The sequence below is a fragment of the Aythya ferina genome, assembly GCF_964211825.1.
Source record: "Aythya ferina genome assembly, chromosome: 11".
Taxonomy (NCBI): domain Eukaryota; kingdom Metazoa; phylum Chordata; class Aves; order Anseriformes; family Anatidae; genus Aythya; species Aythya ferina.
Genome location: NC_140307.1, coordinates 4421196 through 4443966, shown reverse-complemented (window position 1 = coordinate 4443966; position 22771 = coordinate 4421196). Strand labels below are relative to the sequence as shown.

The 22771-nt window shown below is 45.5% G+C and overlaps 2 protein-coding genes across 7 annotated transcripts in view; one reads left to right on the top strand and one right to left on the bottom strand.

Moving 5' to 3' along the window:
- Positions 1 to 21854, bottom strand: part of LOC311442865 (uncharacterized protein) — a gene marked incomplete at its 3' end in the record, with an annotated part of 65429 nt that extends 43575 nt beyond the window's left edge. For 4 of the 6 annotated variants that reach the window (XR_014696919.1, XM_084532550.1, XM_084532552.1 and 1 more), the window contains exon 1: positions 4867 to 5598. Coding sequence is in view for 3 of the 6 variants with exons in the window: in XM_084532550.1 (XP_084388676.1) it covers positions 4867 to 5157 (291 nt within the window). Of the gene's footprint in view, positions 1 to 4866; positions 5648 to 7661; positions 7952 to 8724; positions 8777 to 18170; positions 18271 to 20616 lie in introns of those variants that run through there. The other 2 variants (XR_014696917.1, XR_014696918.1) reach the window with 2 other exon arrangements.
- On the top strand, positions 6223 to 15394 carry ARRDC4 (arrestin domain containing 4). The gene is made up of 8 exons (XM_084532537.1): positions 6223 to 6607; positions 8241 to 8307; positions 8588 to 8735; positions 10148 to 10250; positions 10944 to 11200; positions 11756 to 11918; positions 12451 to 12605; positions 12755 to 15394. The coding sequence occupies exons 1-8, from the start codon at positions 6250 to 6252 to the stop codon at positions 12809 to 12811; spliced, it is 1308 nt and encodes a 435-aa protein (XP_084388663.1). The 5' UTR covers positions 6223 to 6249; the 3' UTR covers positions 12812 to 15394.
- Positions 21855 to 22771: the final 917 nt, after the last annotated feature.

The window sequence follows — 22771 nt, the reverse complement described above, 5'->3', positions numbered from 1 at the left end:
TCTACAACACCCCTGACATCATCCTTTCTCTTGTAACACAACAGTCTGATATCAAGCATAAACACCTCATGACACATCCATCTATTAAGGACATGTGTGGGTCTACATGGCAAATCATGCGGAAAGAGCAGGAAAAGCCAAGTAGCGCTGTCAGAAGTTAAAGCATGCGTTCCCATTAGCAGAGCTCAACTGTGATCCCGAGCTGCTTCCTGTCCCACCAACCACTCGTGTTATCTCAGGCTGCTGACACCACTTCCCATCCATGGCAGCTCTTACCCTACATTCCCTCTTAGCATGAAGCATTCCATTATCTCTGTTTTCTGCTGAAGTCATCCCTTTCCTAAGCCTGGGCAACAACAGCAGCAATCAGAAAGGGTGCTGTGAAAAAATCTGCTTCACACCAACACATCTGCTGTCATTAACGGCTGCACTGCGGGACCGTGCTGAGAGCCACGGGTAGCCTCCAGGGAGGCTTCTTCAGCCAGCCACTGTCCAGCAAACGGCGCGCTGGGAACCGTCTTCCAGGCGTTGGGTATGGCTTCTGTGCTTCTGCAGCGATACAATCCCACGCCATTGCTTGGTGCAAATTGCTAGGGCTGAGTAGTCACCACAACACACACATTCCTGTTTACGAGAGTGCTCTAATAAAAGGTGAGTTCAGATCCAGACTTGCATTTCCCTTCAGAGTGAGGTACTCTGGTATGAGATTTGGGTTCATCTCAAGTTCAAGTTTTTTCAGTCCAAGTATAAAAAAGATGCACTTTACAAAGCAATCAAAACCCTCAAGTTACAGCCAGCAGTAGGGAACAGCTAAAGCAGCACATAAATAAGAACATAAATTAGTTTGTTAATTCCCCTTTCACTTTCTGGTTATTCATTCCGTCGAGCCTAAACACCAAACCATGAGCCGCACATGAATAATGCAGTTGCTGCTTCAGAGTTGGTTCAACAGGAGAAATCTGTATCCTCCCTCTTTGTCAGATATTTATAGGAGCATTTCTGAACACCTTGCTTTGAAGTCAGAGTCACTGAAATGCAGAGGGGTACACTTTACAATTGTAGGAAGCTCTTTCTCCAGAGAAGCACTTCCAGAAGGCCACTCTAATTGTGCCGGCGCCAAGAAGCCCTATAAATCCTTCTGTCCTCAGGGGACAGCAGGATGAGGGGATGTTCTAACCACATCCATTTTTCTCTACTTGTGCTCCTTGCAGAGCCTGTAGTAGCTGTAAACACTCAAAGCCACCCTCAAGCAGCCCTATGCTGCCTGAAGAGCACTGGATTAAAATCCCTTTTATGTAAGGAACCAGCCATAACAGCTCCTGCAGCCTGACCCATGACACAAATATCGAAGCAAACAGCAGGGCACTGCAGGGTTTTCTTTACCAGTGCATGAAACAACACGGTGGTCGGTGATGTGCTGGACTGCAGCCCCTGTGTGTTGGGCTACGAACTGGGATGGAGATCGTTGGCCTGGGAGGCCCCCAAACTGCTTCCCTGCAGGCGAGGGGGAACGTGCTGGCGCTGTGCTGCCACTCACAGAGGAGACAGCTCTTCCAAGATTGCACAACCATTCTGTAAGCCCAGCCCCTCGAACCAGGGATGAGACGCACTTCTCCCACGTCCTGAAGGTAATCGTAGCAAGGGGCTGTATGAGGCAAGCACTCAGTGCATGAGCCTGGACACGCTGGGTCCCAGCCACCACAAACGCAACCTACTCTGCCCCTTGGCCAGATTTCCAACCTTGGCCGTCCTCCTGTCACTTATAATTTTCCATTTCCATACATAATCTTGTATTAAGACCGGTCTGTTGGCCTTCAAGGGGATTCTGCTTTGTCTGAAGGACTGTGTGAAGAAACACCTGCCAAGATAAAATGCACACATCTAGAGAGTCCTTGGCCAGCGTAGCAGTGCTGGCTTTTCTGAATGTGCCACGTCCAGCCTGACTTAAAAATACGCTCACTGGTGTTAACGCTTTGGCAGTGGTGACATATCAGACTGTGCTTGCAGCAGCATTTGGAAAAGCATCTCTGGCTCCTTGCAATCTCCTACGTGTAAATGTCACTTAATTGTCTAAGAAAAATTTGGCTGACCTTTCAATTACTGGTAATAGAATAAAAGCAATAGAAGACTGTACGTGACAGCGAGTGTCACCAACACCCAGTTGTCACCTTCCTGCGCTGATTGGGAGCACCACAGAGAATTCACACTCCATTCCAGGGCTGCGTTTTTGGCACAGTACTGATAAAGGAACTCACTGGTAAAAGGCCAGGAACTAGGAAATGAAAGGAACAGTCCCTCATCCTTCCCTGTCCTGACTCCATAAACAAAGCCAGAAAGAGGATTTCTGAATATCTGCAAGAAGGCCTTATGTTCTGAGGGCTTTGGTGGAACCTGAAAGAGCCCCTACCACCTGCTTTCAGGTGTAGACATTGCCCTCTTCCGTAACTACTTCCTAACGCCTGCCACAGAGGGAGCTGACTGTACAGATAAATGTCCAGGTACGTGGGCAAACCCTCCTGAGCACGCAGAACAAAGGTCAGTGTGGGGTTTACATGCTGTTTTTGAGCCCTGGGCCAGTACATATGGTTTACACAATGGTTTGCACAACTGTTGTTGAGGGCATTTGTGAGGCTCTCATTAAGGTAACGCCTTTCCCACGGCTATTCCACTGAACTATACAGCGCGTAGTCACTAGTGGTGTCTGTCATGTTTGGTACTGGATAAGAAAGATACCTGAATGGATGTTATGGTACAGCAATCTCAAATAAACCCACAGTTTGTGATGTAGCTGTTGGCAGACACTTCTCAAAGCCCTCTTCCAGGAGCAGAAATAACTGTTCGCTCTCAGAATTGCCAGGCTGTTGATTAAGATCCGAAAGGTTTAACTGGCAACCTCCTAGCGCTGGTGCATGACTCATGATTAGGAGTGTTGGCTCAGCGTAAGTAAGAAGTTGTCTTTAGTAGGAAGAGGACAGCAAACACTGACCACGTTTTCCACTTCCTTCCCACTTACAGCTTGGATCCCTGAAAAATAAGAGATGTTCCTGGCAGAAGTCACTAAGTGGCTAAGACCACTTCTCCTCTTGTTATCTTCCACAAAATACAATTACTTGTTAATCAGCTGTCCTTCTCTGTGTGCTGACTTGGGATCCATACGATACCTTCAAAAGTTCCTCTGACAGGCTCCAGCCCTGATAGCCTATTTTCAGTGTGCATACTGAGATGATTCGCAAATAACGATTACGTCTAGAAACTTAAGCTGCCAGATCCCTCTAAATTCAGTGATCTGACCACAGGAGTCAACTAACCATCAGAGCTAGGATATTACCAGCTGCTGCAGAAAGATGTTCTTCTAGTTCCTTCGCCTTCAGGATAAGAGCTGATCGCAGCCTTACTGCTAGAGCTGATCACAGCTTTGAGGGCACGCTCAAGTGAGACCTTTCTTTTTGTATTCTTTACTCTTACAGAACTCGTGCATTAATTAGCTTGCTGAGGCAGCTAGTTCTTACATAGTCCTGAATAAAGTAGCAAAATAAAAGAATAGAAAGGACAATCAAGCATTTGAATCTCTCTTGCTCTTTCTCACATACACCCACACACATGCATCCAGTCACACGTACACTAATACAGTCTGAGTGTTCATCTGCTGTTTCTTCCTTCCTTCCGGCTTATCAGATACTAAAATAGTGGTGTGGTAGTTTCCATCATTCATGCTGTGACTTCACTGTGTTGGTCAGTTGAAATGTCTCATGCACAAAAAGTATTCTCAAGAAGGGTGGATGAGAAAACAGTCAATCACCGCATGATAATTTCAACAAGGAAGTTTTGGTCTTTGAGTTGTGCCGAAAAAAAGCCTATCAAAGGGGTAAGAAATATCTGGAACAAGTAGCATCTGACTGTGACTGAGCGTTCCTACTCTCTGTATCTTCTGTGATCTAATTGTTCAAGTCATACAAGCTTCTAAACTCTCACTGATTCTGTGCATTTTTTTTATACACAACTGTCCACGGTCACTCCTTGCCCTATCTAGCTCGTTGGCACTTGCAAGGAAATAATGGGAGGCAAAATTTGAATGGGCGTGTAATACCTAAAAGAGCATTAATTATTTTTATACAGGATCTAACTCGTGGGAAAAGATGGAGATGTGGAATTTTGATTTTTTACCTTTTATAATACTTTCAAAATCAGTTACAAGAAATTGCATACATTGTACGTAAGCAAATTTAGCAAGTAGTCTGCGTGCATATCTGTCCAAGCACATTCTGTTGGCTTGCTACAAAACTAACCTGAAACTTGCTAATATATGGAAAAAGATTCATATGGAACAGGACAATCAAGCACTGTTAGTTTAATTAACTTTAAAAAGAAGATAGAAACACTTTAATAGAGCTCTGCTCCCAAATATGATAAAAACGTTTGTTAGTTTCTGTGAAAACTAATTCAGAAAGCACAAAGGAACTTGAATATCCAAAAATTGTTTAAATATTCAACGAATCATCACAGCATTTTTTTCTTTAGTTACATAATTCTTCACCATGAGCAGGGGAACCTGTGGCCAACAATCTAGATAAAGTCTGAATTCAGCCCATCTGGAATCATGTTACTTGTCCCCACGTTCTTACTGATTAACACCAAGCTGTGCGTTCACACATGGCCAATGAAAGGTGTTCCAAAGGCCTATGTGGCCCTCAGCAAGGCCAAGTTCTTCCTCTCAGAAGTAATTCTGAACGTGAGTGTAGGTTTCAGGGGACAGGATATCACAAAGGCATGCCACGAATCCTAAGGAACCCTGAGGTCATCACGTCAGTTACTTAGAAGCCAAGGCTCTGAGTGCGGAAGCCATTTTTTACTAATTCCGGTAATTACCTGAGTCAGCGGGGAAGCACCAGGCTGCTCCTTTCCAGTGCTCATGAGGGATGGAAAAATGCAGGAAGCAGCAGCTGCTGGCAGCGTCGGGCACGCGGGTGACTCGGGCAGGACAATGCCTCCTGCCAGTGAGGGGAACGCCGCAGGTCCTTCCCTGCACACACCTTCAGGGAGAGGCCCTGCTGCGGACTCAGGCGATGACCCAGCGTGGCGCTTCCTAAACTCAATTAACTGCAGTAACCCGCCGGTGCAGGCACGTGCGTGGTGCTGTGAGGCACAGCAGGTGCCCATGGCTCCAACCACACAGCCCTTATCCCCCTACGGACACAGATTGTGGTGCCACTCAGCTTACAGGTGCTGGGGGCTCTCCTAAACTTGTAAAGCGCAGAGTTGGGAAAAACCGGCCTTACTTTATGCTCGTGGGTGGATTTGACGCGTATGATGTGCAGAGTCTGTAGGGAAAGGCTTCGGCCGCGCTACTGAGGCCTAGCGGCACGCGGCCCTTCACAGCCACCTCACAGCCTGAAGGCTTGAGGCCCAGCCGGTGAGGGAGGGGATCCGGCAGGGGATCAAGGGCCGGGCACGGCCTCCCTGAGGCAAACCAGGGGGCAACACCCCGCCTGACTTTGCCTCAGTTTCTGCTTTCTGTCAGTCCCACCGCCCCGAGCCTGCGCCCGACGGCAGCGCAGTGCCTGCCCCGGCCCTGCTGACAGGATGCAGCCCCGCCATGGCCCTGGGCCCCCCTCAGGGCTCCAGCTTCTAACCCTCAGCCCCCAAAATCCCCATCCCCATCCCCATCCCCTATACCTATACCTATCCCCAATCCCAATCCCAATCCTCATCCCCTATCCCCAATCCCAATCCGAATCCGAATCCCCATCCCCATCCCCATCCCCATCCCCATCCCCATCCCCATCCCCATCCCCATCCCCATCCCCTCCTTCACCCTTCACCCTTCACCCTTCACCCCTCACCCCGCCCTTCCCGCCCTTCCCGCCCAGGAGCCCCCACCCCGCCCCTCCCCGCGGCCCGGCCCCTCCCCGCCTGTTTACCCACGGGCCGCGCACGTGGCGGCCTCGCCCCTCCATTGGCCACCCCGCAGCCTCCCCGCCAATCGCCGCGCTGTCCACGCGCCTCCTCCCCCTACCCCATTGGCTGGAGGGCGGCGATCACGCCGCGTGACGCGCGGCCCCCTCCGCCGCCACCAAGCGGGGGTCGAGCGAGCGGCGAGGCGGGGGAGCCGCGGGGCGACCAATGGGAGGCGGCCGGGCCGGGAGGGGAGGGGCGGGGCCGGGCGCTGAGGGCTCCGGCGGAGCCGGGCGGGTTTTAAAGGCACCGACGGCGGCGGCCGCGGCCTGCCCGGGGGGGAGCCGGGGCGCCAAGATGGCGGCGGCCGGGAGCGGGCCCGGCGGTGGTGGTGGCGGCAGCGGGGCGGTGCGGGCGCTGGCCCTGGTGCTGCAGGACGAGGCGCGGCCGGGCGGTTACTGCAGCGGGGACACGGTGCGCGGCCGGGTGCTGCTGGAGCTGGCGGGGCCGCTGCCGCTCCGTGGGCTGCGCCTCGAAGCCGCGGGAAGGGCCCGGGTGGCGTGGGGTGAGGCGGCGGCGGCTGCTGGAGGAGGAGGAGGAGGAGCGGCCCCGGGGGGAGCCGGCGGGGCGGCGGCGGGGCCGGTGGGGCCGCGGAGGGAGGCGGAGGTGCGGTACCTGGATGTCCGGCAGAGCCTGCTGAGGGAGCCGCGCGGAGGTGAGGGGGAGAGGGGGGAGCGGGGAGGGGGCTGGGGGGGAGCGGAGCTGCGGGGAGCGGCCCCCGGGGGGGTGGGGGGGTGGGGTCAGCGAAAAGGGAGAGATTTGGGGTTATCCTGAGAGATTAGGGGAAATGCTGCCCGCAGAGGGTGGGGAGGCGCCGGCACAGGCTGCACAGACGGGCTGGGGGTGCCCCATCCCCGGGGGTGGGTAAGGACTTCACGAGGCCCCCGGCCAGCGGGTGGTGGCCCTGCCCTGGTAGGGTTTGGAGCCAGATGGGGTTGGAGGCCTCCCTACAACTTGAGCCGTTCTGCAGGAACTGCTGCACCGTGAGCCACAGGTCCAGAAACACAGCCTGCAGTTCTCACGGGGTTGGGTGCATGGGTTACCTCTTTGCAAATTACCTCAGGCACCTGAGTGTTCAGCACCTGAAGTCACCAGTGAAAGGCTCTGCAAGCAGCCGGCTTGCTTTTGGAGTGACTTAAAAGAAACACCTTTAACCATCACACAAATGCTGCAGCGTTAGGGCAGTACTGGAGAACTAAAGGGAAATGGCATTTCATCATGTAAGGGTGAAATACTTCCCAAGTTTACCTGTAGGAGAAGTAACTATTAGGCCTTAAATCTCCACTACAGTAGGCCCTCTAAGAATGCACTGAGATTAGTAATACTAATAGTAATGCTGGCCTTAAATTGCAGCTTTTTAGTACAGAAGGTAGCTTAATTGTTATTGAATAAGTAGATCAGCTGCTGTCAGAGAATTATAGGATCATTTCGGTTGGAAAAGACCCTAAAGATCATCAAGTACAGCCATCAACCTGGCACGACCAAGTCCCCAGCTAAGCCACGTCCCTAGGTGCCAAATCCGTGCTTCTCTTAAATACTGCTAGGGGTGGCGACTCTATTGCTTCCCTGGGTAGCTGATTCCAATGCCTGACTGACCTTCCTCTGAAAAAATTCATCATGATACTCAATCTAAACCCATCCTGGCACAACTTGAGGCAATTTCCTCATCTCCTTTCACGTGTTGCCTGAGAAAAGAGACCAACACCCACCTTGCTGTAACCTCCCGTTCAGGTGGTTGTAGAGAGCGATGAAGACTCCCCTCAGCCTCCTCTTCAGACTCAGCAGCCCCAGTTCCAGCAGCCATTCCTTGTATGTCTTGTTCTCCAGTCCCTTCTCCAGTTTCACTGCTCTTCTCAAATGCTTCCCAGCAAACCAGTATCTTCCTTGCAGCGGGGTGCCCACAACGAGTACTGAACATAGTACTCAAGGTGCGGTCTCACCAGTGCTGAGTACAGAGGGACAATCACTTCTCTAAATCACTTCCTTTATCGCAGTCCTGCTACAAAAGAAAAGAAACTCAGTGCTTTCCAGAAGCCATTTTGGATTAGAAATTGGCCAGCATCCTGAACTGAAACTCAAGGTCTCAGTGCTTCCTTGATTTTTTTTCATTGAAATCACACCACAGAATAAATAAAATGTGGGCTCCCATCCAGAACCCACTGGGATCAGTAAAAGCTTCTTCTGGTTCCTTGCATCTGGGTGCTTTCAGTCATAAATAATTTATAAAAGCCTCTGCTTTGTTCTATTTCTGGAATAACTAAAATATACTATTGGTTTTTATTCTACAGGTGAGGAAAGCTTAGTTCTTTCAGATGGAAGACACGAATTTCCCTTCAGCTTTCAACTCCCACAAGAGTAAGTTAAATAATGCAACCTGAAGGGATTGTGTTGGACACTGCTTGTTGTGGAACATGAACTCAGTGTAATTTGACTCAAGTTTTTTAATATCAAACTGATAGTTCAGCTTTATATGTTTGTCTTAATCAACCACCAAGTAGGTTGGCCTTGTTTGTTACAGTTTCCCTAAGGCCTTAAAAGTACCAGAAGTAAATTGGTAAACACATATACAGGAACTGTTCATCTTTGCAACTGAGTTACAAACTGATGGTAATGGTTTTATGACTGCTTGTTTCAGGCCTCTGGTGACCTCTTTCACTGGGAAGTATGGCAGTATTCAGTACTACGTGAAAGCAATTCTGGAAAGACCTGCAGCACCTGATCAAAGCGTACAGACAGAGCTTCAGGTCATTAGCCATATCGACGTCAACTCACCAGCTTTATTGGTAAGCAGGTCCTCTGCTCCTCCTTCCTACCTTAAGGCCACCTGCAAAAATTAAAACTAATTTTAAAATGAACAGTTACCACCCAGCCATCTAGCCATTTTCATGTTACTCCAGAGTGTCATTTTCTGACTTTTGAATGCATATAAGCTCCCTAAGCTTTTCTCTATAAATAGATGATCTTAGGTTGTGTGAATAGCAAACAAAGTGGCTTTTTTTTTTCTTTTTTTTTTAATACCATTGATTACAACCCTGCTGGCTTAGGTGCTCTTGCCAAAAAGTTATGCAGGCTTCAAATGCATAAATAAGGCTTAATAATAATAATGCACGAGTGTGAAGTAGTTACTCTTACCAGAGCAACTACATTCATAGGGCTGCAGTGTCCTAAACTCTTCAATAATAGTAGGTTGAGGAACAGTAATTATAGCAGAGTATTAATCATGCCCAGCCTGTCATTTATGCTCTGGCCATTATGTTACGTATCCTTCCATTTTGCGTGTCGTTTTCTAACATGAAGTGTGTGCATGCAGCTGCTTCAGAGATCTTTTCAGTTATTTCCTTATGACAGATTTGGCCACATTAAGCCATTGAGCTTCTAATAATCACTGGAAATACTGTAGAGTAATAAGAAAGATCGGGCATTAAGTAATGAGAAAATAGGCTAGATAGAAGCTAATGAGCTGGATTCTTTTATCTCAACCCATATTATGAAAATAATATAAAATTATACCTTGCACTTTCATGATAGCAACTGGATCTAAATGGTTATTCATTTAAATATGAATAAGTAATTTCTATTTTATTTAAAATGCTAGGATAATTTTAACATTTCATCATGATGTGAGCATAGTTAGATGTTTTGAGCACTCTTTTTTTCCTCTTTATTGGCTCACATTTTAATCTCTCTAGATCTAGAACTTACGGAAGTGTTTTGGCAGTGACATCTGTAAGCAGAATGTAGTCCTTATATTCAGCAACACATTACGAGTGTGAAGGCAGCGCATCTAGTTACTGCAAGGAGGGTGTTGAGTTGACCAGGAGTTATTGCATAGGAGAGGGCAATGGGTCATCTAGTGGGCAGTGTCTGTTTTTGTGGATTACCAGACTACCACCAAAAAAGTGCAAAACTACACAAATTTGAGACATCATGATTACAGTCACTCGGTGGCAGTGCCCAGTAAATCATTTAACTATCTTGAATCCCAGCTGCTGTTTAAAAACAGTCTTGTGTTCAGATAGCTAAAACTTGTTTCCATTTTACATGGTGGCAAAATGCCAATTCCATTGCATAGTACAAAGATTCAAATCCAAGTGGATTTCAGAATTAATTTCAATAATTGATATGCATTAATATTAAACTGCGATTGATAATTTCATGCCATAAAATGAAAAAATACAACTCCTCTATTTTATAGACACCTGTTCTAAGAAGTCAGGAGAAGATGGTTGGTTGTTGGTTTTTCACCTCTGGGCCAGTGTCTCTGAGTGCCAAAATTGAGAGGAAGGGATACTGTAATGGTAAGAGGAGTTGTCTTCACCCTTCAAGATGTAAATATTAAACATCTAATAGGATTTTTCATCTCTGTAAAGGCGGCACTTTATAGTCAAAAGAATAGCTCTGTTAAGGAGGTAATAAAGAGCTGTATGAATTCATCCAAGAAAAATCATCTCACCCCACCCCTCACTCCCCCCTCACGAATATAAAGAGAAAGGAAGTCCTTTCTCGTGCAAAAGCCATGTACACTGAATGTGAAGAACAAGATGCTTTTAATGGGGTAAAACCATAACTGGGGATATAGTTTATTTTTAATGTCCCATTTGTGTAGGTTTACACTTCTGTAAGAATGAGCTTTAGCAGCTTCTTTGGCATCTTGATAACATCAGATAGATTTGAGGAAATGAAATATTCTGGAATTGAGTTAGCACTACATAAAAGGAAGACTGGTGCGTAATTTGCAAATAAAGCTTTTATAGCTTGTTCACGTTGTGCTTAATGTTTCAAAATGAATGAATCATTGTTTATACATAAAATGTAGTAGGTGGCTATAATTCTGCCTGAATACCACTCTGCAAAGAAACTAGCTTGAGGAAACTAACAAGTATTGTTCTCATAACATTGTGGATGATGTACGTGCTGCATAACATGCTTTGATATTCCCAAAGGAGAGCTGGTAAATACCAATTATTTATTGAACTTTCTCTGTTTTTAAGGGGAAGCCATACCAATCTATGCAGAAATTGAGAATTGCTCTTCCCGCTTGATTGTTCCTAAAGCTGCCATTTTCCAAACACAAACTTACCTGGCCAGCGGGAAGACAAAAAGCTTCCGTCAGATGGTCGCCAATGTGCGAGGAAACCATATTGCCTCGGGGAGTACAGATACCTGGAATGGGAAAACTCTGAAAATCCCACCTGTGTCCCCCTCTATCCTTGACTGCTGTATTATTCGAGTAGAATATTCATTAGCTGTAAGTATTCATTCTCATTGCAAATATGTAACTCCTGTGCAACTCTTGAATACTGCATTAATTTGGGGAGAGAAGAACTTTCTTACTGAGCAGCTTTTACATTTTGAATTTGGGAACAACAATAAATACCAATAAATACAGTATACAAGAGAGAGACTGAAGGTACTGAGGAAACTGAAACTGAAGGATAGGAATGATGGGGAAAATAAGCTGCTGCTTCCTCAGAAACATTTTCTAGTTCTGTACCTGCAGAGGATATTAGGGGGAAAATGTTTCCAACTGAGTGGGATCTTCTAGTCATTCTTGTCAGAAATAGGAAGGTAGGACAGAGTCAAATGTTCAGTATTTTTCCTAACATCATTTAGAAAAAGTGTAGAAAGAAGGAAATGGTCAAAAAGTAATGAAAGCTGTCAGAGCATTCGCTAAACATACCTGATGAGGAAACTCCTAGTTTTTAAACAACCTGCAGCATTGGCAGTATGGTAGTTTCTAGGAACGTCAATTCATTGGGGTTTAATCCTGTCTATTCCTATTCTGTTCTTTGTTGTCACACAGGTGTATATTCATATTCCTGGTGCTAAGAAATTGATGATTGAAATGCCTCTGGTGATTGGCACTATTCCATGTATTAGCTTTTCAAGCAGAAACTCCAGCATGACCAGCCAGTTTAGCGTGGATATGAGTTGGCTGGCATTAACCCTGCCAGAACACCCTGAAGGTAACGTATTGAAGACAACATAGTACTGTTTACAACAGAAAGATAATAGGGGCAGTTCAAGGACTAGATCAGTAAAGGATGTAGACTGTTAAAATTATGACTCAAGAGAAGTGAGGCACACAAATCTAACTCAAAATCCACAAGTATTAGTAAGGATGCCCTGCTCCAGCTTTCCTTAAGTCTCCACCTCTATCTGACTTGCAACTGAATCTTGAAATAACCAACCTCTGATGGTGGGAATTCTACTTTGGCAGTAGGCACCTTAAAGTTACTACTGAGTGTATCTTGATACAATATAGGTTTGTTGCTGGAGTAGCCCTAAACGCATCTGTAGTATGTCTGCAGAATCACTAATGATTACTAAAATGAAAGTTCTAGATAGAATATTAATGAATATAGTGCACTTCATACAATTTGATGGTGTACAGTGTTTAATAAACAGGACCTTGTAGTCTTGGAAACTGTAATGCATATACTGTCTTGCTGTGAGTGAATACTTCTAAATTAGACTGTAATATCTCTTGTGTTTCAGCACCACCAAATTATGCTGATGTAGTGTCTGAGGAAGAGTTTTCCAGACATGTTCCTGCTTATCCACCACCAATCGACTGTGAGGAACAATTGTGTTGTCCTGTGTTTGCTTACATACAAGAGTTCCGGTTTCAGCCTCCACCTCTTTATTCAGAGGTAAAAAAATAAACAACAAAAAGGTTTCAAAAAAAAACTTTTTCAAAAGCCCCTGCTGAATCTTAAGTGTGTTTACTGTCAGATGGCCAAAAAAAGATGTACCAAAATGCAAGAATTATAGGCAGTAATTGTTGACATTCTCTCTGTAGGTTGATCCACATCCAACCGATGTAGAAGAAGTTCAGCCTGTCTCATTCATGCTTTGAAGAGGATTTGTGATGAATGTCTTACCTTTCTGCTGCTTCAGCTGACAGTGCAACTAAAAAGGAGACAGTTTTCTTTTTCAAAACTGAAGGTTGTGTACAAAAAAGGCAAAAGAAAATGGAGAAGGAGGTATGAGCACGTTTGGTGATGGAAGAGAATCTTCTGGATTAGTCTGCACAAAGGATGCTGTAGGAACAATTATGCTTGGGGTACATAAGAAGTACTGGAAAATACTGAATGTGTTCTAAAAAGTGAACGTACTGCGTAAAGTGCACAGTGGAAATATAAGGATTTTCTGAAGAGAAAAAGAACTTCAACACTCTGGAAGAATTCAAGTAATTATGATGTTGAGAACTTTGTAGTAGAACAGAATGTAGGGTAAGAAAATATTTCCAAATGATGCCCCGGTGTTCAAGGGGCTTCAACTTCACACTATCTGCATCCAAGAACAGAACGCTACTAAAATGTGGAGCAAAATCTTCACTCTAGCTTAACATGGTTTCATGAGAGCCTGTCCTTTTAACTGTGAAGTGTTATTTTTTCATCATTTCTACTGATTCTAAAGATATCATGGATGACAGAATAACTGTTATGCAATATTAAGAAGGCAACCATTTACTGAATGAAAGATACAAATCTGTAAAAAGAAAACTGAACTTTGATACAAGCTAATGCACTATGCGCTCTTTCAAGGGGTTTCTTAAGGGAATTATTCTGGCCTCTTCTACTGTGTAGTTCTTTTTCTGATCTTAACGTCTATGGATAGCATGATAAGGGGAAGCATGGCAAGGGAAGATCCTTCTGCTGACAGGTGTACTAAGCAAAATGGACAACACTTAATTTATTCAGAAGCCTTTATAAACCTACCTCTGTTTTGGAAATTCACTTATTTTCAGAGCTGAGACAAAAAAAAGTCTTGTTAAAGCTCCAGCATACTTCAAGATTCTAAAAGGGACCCTAAATGGTTTCTGTGGTTAGTGAATGAGATTGGAGGCACAGGGAGAAGCATAAATATACCCAGAATAGATATAGCTTATAACTGAAGTGGAAACAGACATCAGGGGAACAAAATCCTCTGATAGTGGCACAATGCTTCTCATTACTCCTGCATTTTTGTCTATAGATCTGTTGTCAGGGGCTGCACTGGTCATTTGCTATCCATATTTTTTGTTTCCTTGTTTGTTTATGCTGTTTAATTTTGTTTTGGTGCAATATTCTAATGTTTTCTTCCTCAGGTCACTTAGAACAGTGAGTTTGTTGCTGCTAAAAACGAAGGCACATGATTTTACTTGGCCCTTTGCTGCCTTCATTTAAAGTAGAATGTTTGCTTCCTGCCAAGCATCAGTTGGAATAAGTAATCCACCACGAACAGATCACTTAAAGGAGCAGAAACACAGCATTCTTAATATGCATGTTTACAGTCAAGTCTTTATACAACAGGGAATCTTGAACTGTTAGAATTACTCCATGTGTCTTACAGAAAGGTTTGGGGTTAAAACCTTGTACTTTCAGATAACTACAAGAATAGTAATAGTTTCCTTCATTTCATCCATAACTGCAGTTTAAAAAAGCTTGAATGCTTTTTTTTTTTTTTTTTTTAATGGAATCTGTCTTCATTCAAGAAGCAGGAATTTTTTTCTACAGGCATATATGGATATATATTTTTAGTTTTCTTTTGGTATGACTTCCTCACGTTGTTTAATTTCTAGCACTTCACCTCAAGTCACTTTTACATCAGTGTAAAAGACATGCTGGTGGAGATTCACATTTCTAAACTGCAGTTAGTTTTTTTCATTTGCAAATTTAAGTATTGTCATCTATAGCAAATGCAGCTTTAACCAAAATTTGAGTGCATGTTTTATAAAGGACATTCTAAAAATGAGTATTTTTCAACCTAAGTCTCAAGATGTAGCTCCTTAGGCCTTTTTATTTAAGTGATGGCAAGTCCATATAATCAATGCAGGATTTACAGTACCTGGAAAAGGGAACAAGCATAATGTCCTTAAACAGATACCATTATGGCTACTTGAAAAACACTATGGCTGTGTATTAATTTGCATGTTAACAATTCAAGATACTAGCTTAAAGAAATTTAGGTGCTTTTTTTTTTTGACTTTAATACCTGATAGGTGATGTGTGCTACCTGGCTAGTTGTTTGGTATAACCATGGTCAAGCAAACAAAAGCATGAAGGGTAAAGATGTGCTTTTTTTTTTTTTTTGAGTTGTTTTTCATTACTTGCAGATAAACTGTGGCCTTAGATTGTTTGCTGCAAAAAAAAAAAAAAAAAAACTGTGTTTCTTAGGAAGCACACATGGTCCTTCAAAGGCGTGTTGAAAACAAGATCAAATTCTGCTCTCTGACACTTGGCTTAGTGCAGAAATTGGTCCTTTAAATAAATACTGTTTGCACAATAATCAGTTCAATATGCAGGGGGTTTGTTTTGATAACTTAACTGTGAAACAGTTGAAAAGAGACAAAAGAAAAAAAATGCTGTTAAACTTTAACATACGGGAACATGATTGTATTTTGTACTAATGTATGAGCCCTATGGGCTCTTTTTTGTTAATAAAAGTGTAAAACCTGCATGGTGCTCCTCATTGTGGTTTCAGTGTCCATAAGACAAATAGCTGTGCTGCCTAGAGCTACCTGAATTCTGGGAACTTTGAACAGATGTAGGTCTCCTAGTTCTCTGAGCCAGAAACTTTACCTTCATCTGTCACTGCTTTACCAAACAGGAACTGAAACAAACTTTTCAAACAGGGCCTGCTCTCATAGCTATTATGCAATAACACACAACTAATAGTGTACATCTTACATCATGCATCCTGCATAATTAAGGGCAAGTGGGGTGTTTTTGAAAGGAAAAACTCATGTATTATTAGTAGATACTTTGTTTCCTTTGGAGAAAATTCTCTTTACTCAGGGAGTTTAGGGATCTTCAAAACAAAAAACTTGAATGTAGTAGTGTGTAACCAGAGTACTGACTAAAGGAGTAGCTCCTATCATGGGGAAACAAGATGACAAATTGCGTTGAATGATACGTATCTGCTGTATAATACACCTAAGCCATAAATGAGATGATGAAATCACTGACAGGTTCCTGCTTCCCAAGGGTTTGAACAACAAAACAACTCTCTTCCTATTTCTACTTCTGAGGGAAGACAATGAACCACTCCTTCAAACCTTCAAAAAACCTTCAAAAATTCTAGGGGAAGATGATACTCAGGGTCACCAGACCAAAACTAACATAGCACTAAGTTCACAGTAGCAATTCCACTTCATCCATTGCTAAGTTTTATAGGGGACTATTTCTCTTGCCACACTACAATTATCTATTAAAAGGGTTAGTGCTTAAACAGGCAGTTAATGATGTGCCCTTCCATACAAGGGTAGAGGAGATGCTGCAGGCTCATGCTTGCAGCTCAGGCACTTCTGCTGTTTGAATGGAAACGCATACTTCACATACAGAGAAAGAGAGCTCACTTAACTCCCGAACTGGGGCATATTCCAAACTCTTAAAATAGCATGTTCCATTACTTCACCGTCCAATTTGAACACCCAAAGAGAACATCTAGCTCCTCCTGTTAAGTCTGTATTACAGATCTCAATTAAGAAGTCTGGGGAGAGCACAGCTGCCAGCACAAGTTGATTTGAAGATAATCAATTGCTCTACTACTTTCCCACCCAAATAAGCAGGCATGCCTACTTCCCAGTAAAACGGGGCTGCTTTTCAGTGCTCTCTTTGGAGGCAGTGAATGAGCACAGGGACATAAAAAGAGCCTTTCAGGCTGCTGCATTTTCCTAAAGCTGATTATATAATATCTTAACATCAATAGGGATAGTACAGGCTAGCGTGTAAAGTAGGTTCTCTAAAGAACTAATTAGGTCTGTGATGAGCCTGGGCATTCGCTTCTAATACTCAAATTTTACACATATGTAGCATAGATAGGATGACAGTCTTGCTCTAAATTATGTAGTGTTCATCATTTTTGAACATGATTAATATAAAATATATACTACACAGAAGTTGTACTGTAGCATCATTTCATTACTGGCCTTTTAAGACAACTGACCAAAAGCAAGACAAAAAATGAAAAGCAGTTTGACATGGAATGCAAAATGGTAATTCGAGCGGGACTTCACTACAGTAGCTGCTTATGCCAGCAACATGCTGTGGGTTGTCTTAGTTACACAGGACAGACTCTATCTGATTAAGTACAACTGTATTACTGATAAATCTCTGAGCACCCATCCCTTCAAAAGAAAAGAGGAAATCCTTCTTAGTTTTGGCTTACAACCAACCATCTGGCTGCCTGTGGGGTGAGGAGAACACGAAATGCAAGGTGAAAGTAGCAGCAAGTTCTGGTGCTTAACAGACACCTAAAACTAGATTTCCACAAATAATCTGATGCACGCAGACAAGCCCCAAATGATTTTATACAAATGCACATATTTGTTCTGTCAATTGATGGCAGTTGTTTTTTTTTGTTATTTGTGGTTTCAAGTAACAACTGTGGTCAGATTAAGGGTTGGATACCTAAGTAAGCATCCTGTAAGGCAGATTTTTAGGTATTTACCACTCAGCAAATGCTACAGCCTGACACAAAGCATCACCCAAGCACTGAACCAGCCTTTCTGCTTTGCTTTTAGCTGTATTCAGCACCCCAACCCTCTCATGGACACCTTTCCCCTACTCCCATCTCCAGCAAAGCTGCTCGTTGGCACTTTGCTTGTAATGCAAGTTTCAGCTGCAAGCCTCTGTACGCTCACAGAGATGGGGAGAGCAGCACAAGGGCATTTCTTGTCGTAGAAATAGAAGGGGGACAGAGTTTAAACTGGTAAGCAGCCGTCCGTTGTGAGGCTGTGGGACTGGGGAAATAGGGGAGGCATGGGAAGGGGAAGCTGTCAGTGTCAGCCAGATGACACTGGTGAAGCAGTGAGCAGTCCTCTGGGAGGGGATTTAACCTGAACACCAAAAACAGCTGATCTCCCCTGGGGCCTGGAGTTTTACTGGCAAGACTTGGTATCAGACGTGACACACAACGTGCGCAGACAGGATGCAGACACGTAGGCTAAACCCAGTCAAATAGTTTTGGCTATAAAAAGCTCTCCGCTATTTTACAGTGCCTTGGAACAGCATCAGTTTCCCAATAAACCAGATATTGGGCACAGAGAGAGAGGCTTGACACTGACTTCCAGAGAGAACAGAAGGTGGGTGTACCTGCATTTCAGTACCCAGTTGTGCGATACTTACACACACAAAGGCTTTTGGAAAAAATGAGGAACATATCTTGCATGTATAGAAACAGAGACTTCTCACAAACCAACTTATCAGATAAAACTGTACTCACAACCTGACCTTCTGTCATAGGCATCTTCCAGTCGGAACTTGCAGCGTCGGTACGTCATGAACAGCGGGACCTCAACTTCTGGGAAACACGAACACGCTTTCTTCAGCCCTGGTTCACGGAAAATGAAAGAACAGATACGAGCTGTCAGTGGGAACCAAAGAATAGTCAAGACAATAATATTTTGACTGCAATCTTAAACAGGATTGTTGTACACCCAGAAAGAGCCCAGGGTTATGTATAGGCCAGTCCTATTTGATGTCATGTCTTGAAGCAGGTTGTGTCAGTCCCAACAGGTCAGACCACAATGTGAGAAGAAAGTGATTCTTACTGCTGAACTAATTAGGTTGATCAATGCACAAAAGGGATCACAAGTGACAAAAAGTTAAATTTTCATTTAAATAATTTAAACCCTGAAGTGCTTTTATCATATATCTTAATACGATGTGACCAATGCATTAGCCTAAACAGATCAGAAAGACACTGAAATGGAAAATAGTCTGTGGTCCTGAGTGGTAAATGAGAGCAGAAAGGGAAAAGCATCTGCTGATCCGACAGTCTCACACTACAGCGTCCTGGGGGAGGAAACAAGTGTCAGAGGCTTCAGTATCCATGCAGACATAAGAAGTCTTGCATGCTGTGTCCAAGGAGTACCACTTGCCCCAGCAGTGGCGTTTGGTGCCAGCACATCTCTCCCTCACTCTGAGATCCTACAGCAGCTTGGCCTGATCCATTACCTGAAACTCAGCGATCAGACCTGCTCAGCACACAGGAGTTAGGGCAGGATGAGAATCCATACCTCGAAAGGGCCCTGCTGAGGTGCAGCCAGCCCTGCAGTCCCTTTCCCATCACTGTGCTGTTGGCTGCAGGGAGGCGAGCATGGCAGGGGCGAAGATTCAGGAGGTCTGTTGGCACAAGGTGTTAAACAGAGAGGCCCCCAGGAAGGGCAACTTCGCAGGCTTTTTCTCAAGCGATCCCACCTGCCATCGCTGGGACAGGACTTTACGCTCCTCCAAACAAATTAACAATTAATTTCCAGCCCTGACATGAAGATTAACCCTGCCAATTAATTCCTTAATCTCTTGCTGCCGACAAGACTCACAGTTGCCATGCGGACGCTTGTCCACTGGGGCCTGAAGCAGGGATGCTCTGTTAATTAGTGCTGCGCCCAGGGTACGGTGTAGCTGATATTCAAACACACTCCGACCAGACAACGCAGGGCCGTACCTCACACCTCGCCAATGCGCCAGCCGGCACCTGATGGATTCCTTGAAAATGGCACGGATCTCAGGGACTGGGGCAGCTCCTGTTGTGTGTAGGGAACATGGTGACCCATACAGGTCGCCGAGCCACGACGTAGCTGCATGGCTATGGAAAATGCTTCTTGGTCATTTCTAACACACTAGCATTACAAGTTGAACAGAACAGAACATTTTTATTTCAGATGACTTGAAGAAATAGTCAAACTTTCTCCTTCTGTCTACAATAAGCAACATCTTGCTTTTTGGCTCGCTGCTGGAGGGAGATGGAGCAGCCTCCTCCAAGCGCAGTTAGGAACTGGAGGTGTGATCTGCACCCACAGGAGCTGTGCACGAAACACAATAAAGAGGGAAAGTGATACTCAGCCACCTCAAGGGCTTTCTGTAAGGCAGCTAGGACAAATTGGGTCAATTTTCCTTTGTTTCTCTAGGTTTTGCCATATATAATTAAGAAGACACTGTCCATTAAGGTGCTTTGTGAAGTTAACTAATACTCAATAAAATCTATGAATAGTATTGAATTAATAGTATTGAATTAAAGGCTACAAAACATCTCTGGACATACACAGCAGGAAATTGCAGGTGTATAAAGTAAGCAAGCAACAACAACAAAAAACAATTTAGTGCCTGTTCCAACTAGTTGGGCGGGTGGAACAAGGGAAGGTATTGCAAGGAACACACGGGTTGTATAAACACAGCGTAAGCGGTGTTTACAGAGCTGTGCGGGGACGCAGGCAGCACCGGGTACTGGACGGGACTCTCTGCTCCGTGCAGAACTTACCTAACACCTGGTTTGGGGTTGGGGTTGTGTTTTGTTTTTGTTTTTTCACACATTTGTGTTCAGTGCTCAATTACGTACTGACCTCCCTTAGCCCAGAGGCCAAGGTCACCCCGGTGCAATATCAGGCCAGGCAGAATACAAACTAAGGTTTGAGTTTCCCTGCAGATCTCTGTCTACCTGCTCCTGGCAAAGCTGGAGAAACATCTACTGTCTGATTTGTGAAAGAGGAAACTATATTTGATGCAAAAGTTGCATCTACCTGATTGGGGCAGCCAGTCCAAAGCCCCACCAGTGACTATTTCAGGTGTCATTCTAGGGAGGTATTTTACTCTTCAGCAGAGCCTTTATTTAAGGCATGTGGCAAAACCAAGTGAGATCTGAAGACCGAAAAAATCAAAAGGACAGATCCCTACTCACTTAATGGAGGCGTCTTCAATGCCAGTGTCAATGCCAATGTCACAGGAGAACATCGTCTTGTTTCCTCAGGCTTTATTTCTAGAGGATTGGTCAGAAGGACAAAAAGCTTGCATCACCTTCTGCAAGGCTGCTGCCTGTAACATGGTGGTTTCATGCAGGACTCCTGAGCCGTCCTCGTTGGTTCTTGGTGGTGTTTCCTTCAGGAAGCCACGTGGGACCGACTCTCACTAGGATGTGAGGCTGGCAGTGTTGGAGGGGTTAATTTGCTGCTCTCTGCAGGATCATTTGGCAATTCCTCCTTTTCTGAAGTCTTCACACTTTCTTCTAGGAGCTCGTACTATAAATAGCTCTTGGATGGGTGCCAGGTATGTGTTTTTTTTTCCCAACACTGCACTATCAAACGTGTCATACAACAGAGGGTACTGGCACGAGGGAAAGGATGTAATGCTTCAGCTACGTGCTGCGGGAGCTGGTAGGGAAGCCCCAGCAGTGACAAGAGCACCATCCTTCACTCCTGCAAACAATCTATGCTTCCAATTATTTACCAAATGCGACTTTTCCAAAGCCACACCAGATACTGCCAGAGCTCAGAGTCCTGCTGAAGCCGTGCACATAGATTTTGTCCCCCCGGGCTCAGAAGAGCCGATACATCTCCCCCAAACACCTTGGTGCGCATCGCAGCCGGATCCTCCTGCCCTACTCCAACCCCTGCCTCTAGCACAGCGCAGCTCCCTGCGAATCCACCTCCACTGCTGTGCCGATCCTCCTCGACCAGCAGCCACAGCAGTCGTTTCCATCTCCCATCATTAAGCCTTCTGTTTGATCACAGCCAGGCAGCCCTTCTGTGGAGCTGGCAAACACAATCCAGGCATGACGGGAAAACGACTTGAAGGCTGTTTAGGGAGGATTCCCGTGCCTGTCACAGTTCACAGTTCAAGGGGATCCCCGTGTCTGCCTGCAGCCCACACTGCTGAATGCACAAGAAAACCTTGCTTTGGGAGGGGAAAGTCAGAAGAGAAAACAGCCTGGCGAGAAGTTCAGCAACATCAGCATTGATCTGGGATGTTTTCATTTTGCGCAGGATGGCATCTGGGGACAGGCCAGGCTTGGTTCTCCACCACCCCCTGCCCCCTCTCCATTCATTTACGGTGGTGCCACTTTGCCTGGGCGCAAACCACGGCCCGCGGCCCCGGCAGCAGCCAGCCCTCCCTCCCACTCCTTCAATCCCATCTTCACAGCTCCCTTCTCCCCAAACAGCTGCACGCCAGCCACTGCTCTTGGCTACGTCACAGCCACAAACCCCGAGTGAAAGAGCAGCTATTCTCTTGCCAGCCCTCAGCTGTTCAGCGCTTCCCTTCCTCCCCGCACCGAAATGTATTGCTCTTAAATCCCTGCACAGAGCAGGGGGGCGGCAAACGAGCAGGATGCAGGCAGGGAACAAGGCTTCCTGTGCTCGCAGCACAAGCACTCGCTGGCACAGCTCTCCGTGCCAGCTCCACGCGTTGGAGCCAACGGCTGAATGAAATTAATAAGGCTGGGTCCCAGCCCCTGCTACTCTAAGTGAGAAGCACTCTTGCCACGGCTGGCACGCGTTCCTGGCTCGACGGCAGCCGGGGCTGGCAGGAGGCATTGCGGGATGCCAGGAGATGCCCCTGCTCGGGTGAGCCCCGGCAGCAGCCGGGCAGCCCTTCTGCCTGGGCTCTGGCACCGGGACACGCGGCTCGCACGCCGCGGTGACTGCTGCTGTGCCAACACTTGTTTGAGTAATGCTATCCAAGCTGACGCCCGCAGAGATGTTTGCATTTTGCTCCCATGCACCTCAGGAGTGTTGTAATTGATCTCCCAGCCTGGGATTTTCCCCAAGTCCTTCACAGTTTCGTAGCCTCACTTCCAGTAGGAGTTTTGCTCCCTTTTAACAGACTTCAGAGCAGCAATGCGTCACTTTTGTTCTCCAGAAGAGCTGGAGCTCTCTGGGCTTTACAAACCCAGATGCCGGTTTTCTTCCTCTCATCCAGCCTCTTGGCAATGTAACGCAGCTAATTTACAAGAAAACCTGCTGCAGACATTGTCAGCTTTCTGTGTGGAAACTCCCAGTTCCTTTTGCTGTTCCTGGCTCGGGAACACTTGCGGTTTCTGGCAGAGCCCTCCCAGGTAC

Excerpts from the sequence above, each read along its gene's own strand:
- ARRDC4 (XM_084532537.1), top strand. The coding sequence starts at position 6,250 with ATGGCGGCGGCCGGGAGCGGGCCCGGCGGTGGTGGTGGCGGCAGCGGG. Across the intron at positions 6,608-8,240 it reads GCTGAGGGAGCCGCGCGGAG|GTGAGGAAAGCTTAGTTCTT; the intron begins GTGAGGGGGAGA and ends TTTATTCTACAG. Across the intron at positions 12,606-12,754 it reads CTCCACCTCTTTATTCAGAG|GTTGATCCACATCCAACCGA; the intron begins GTAAAAAAATAA and ends TTCTCTCTGTAG.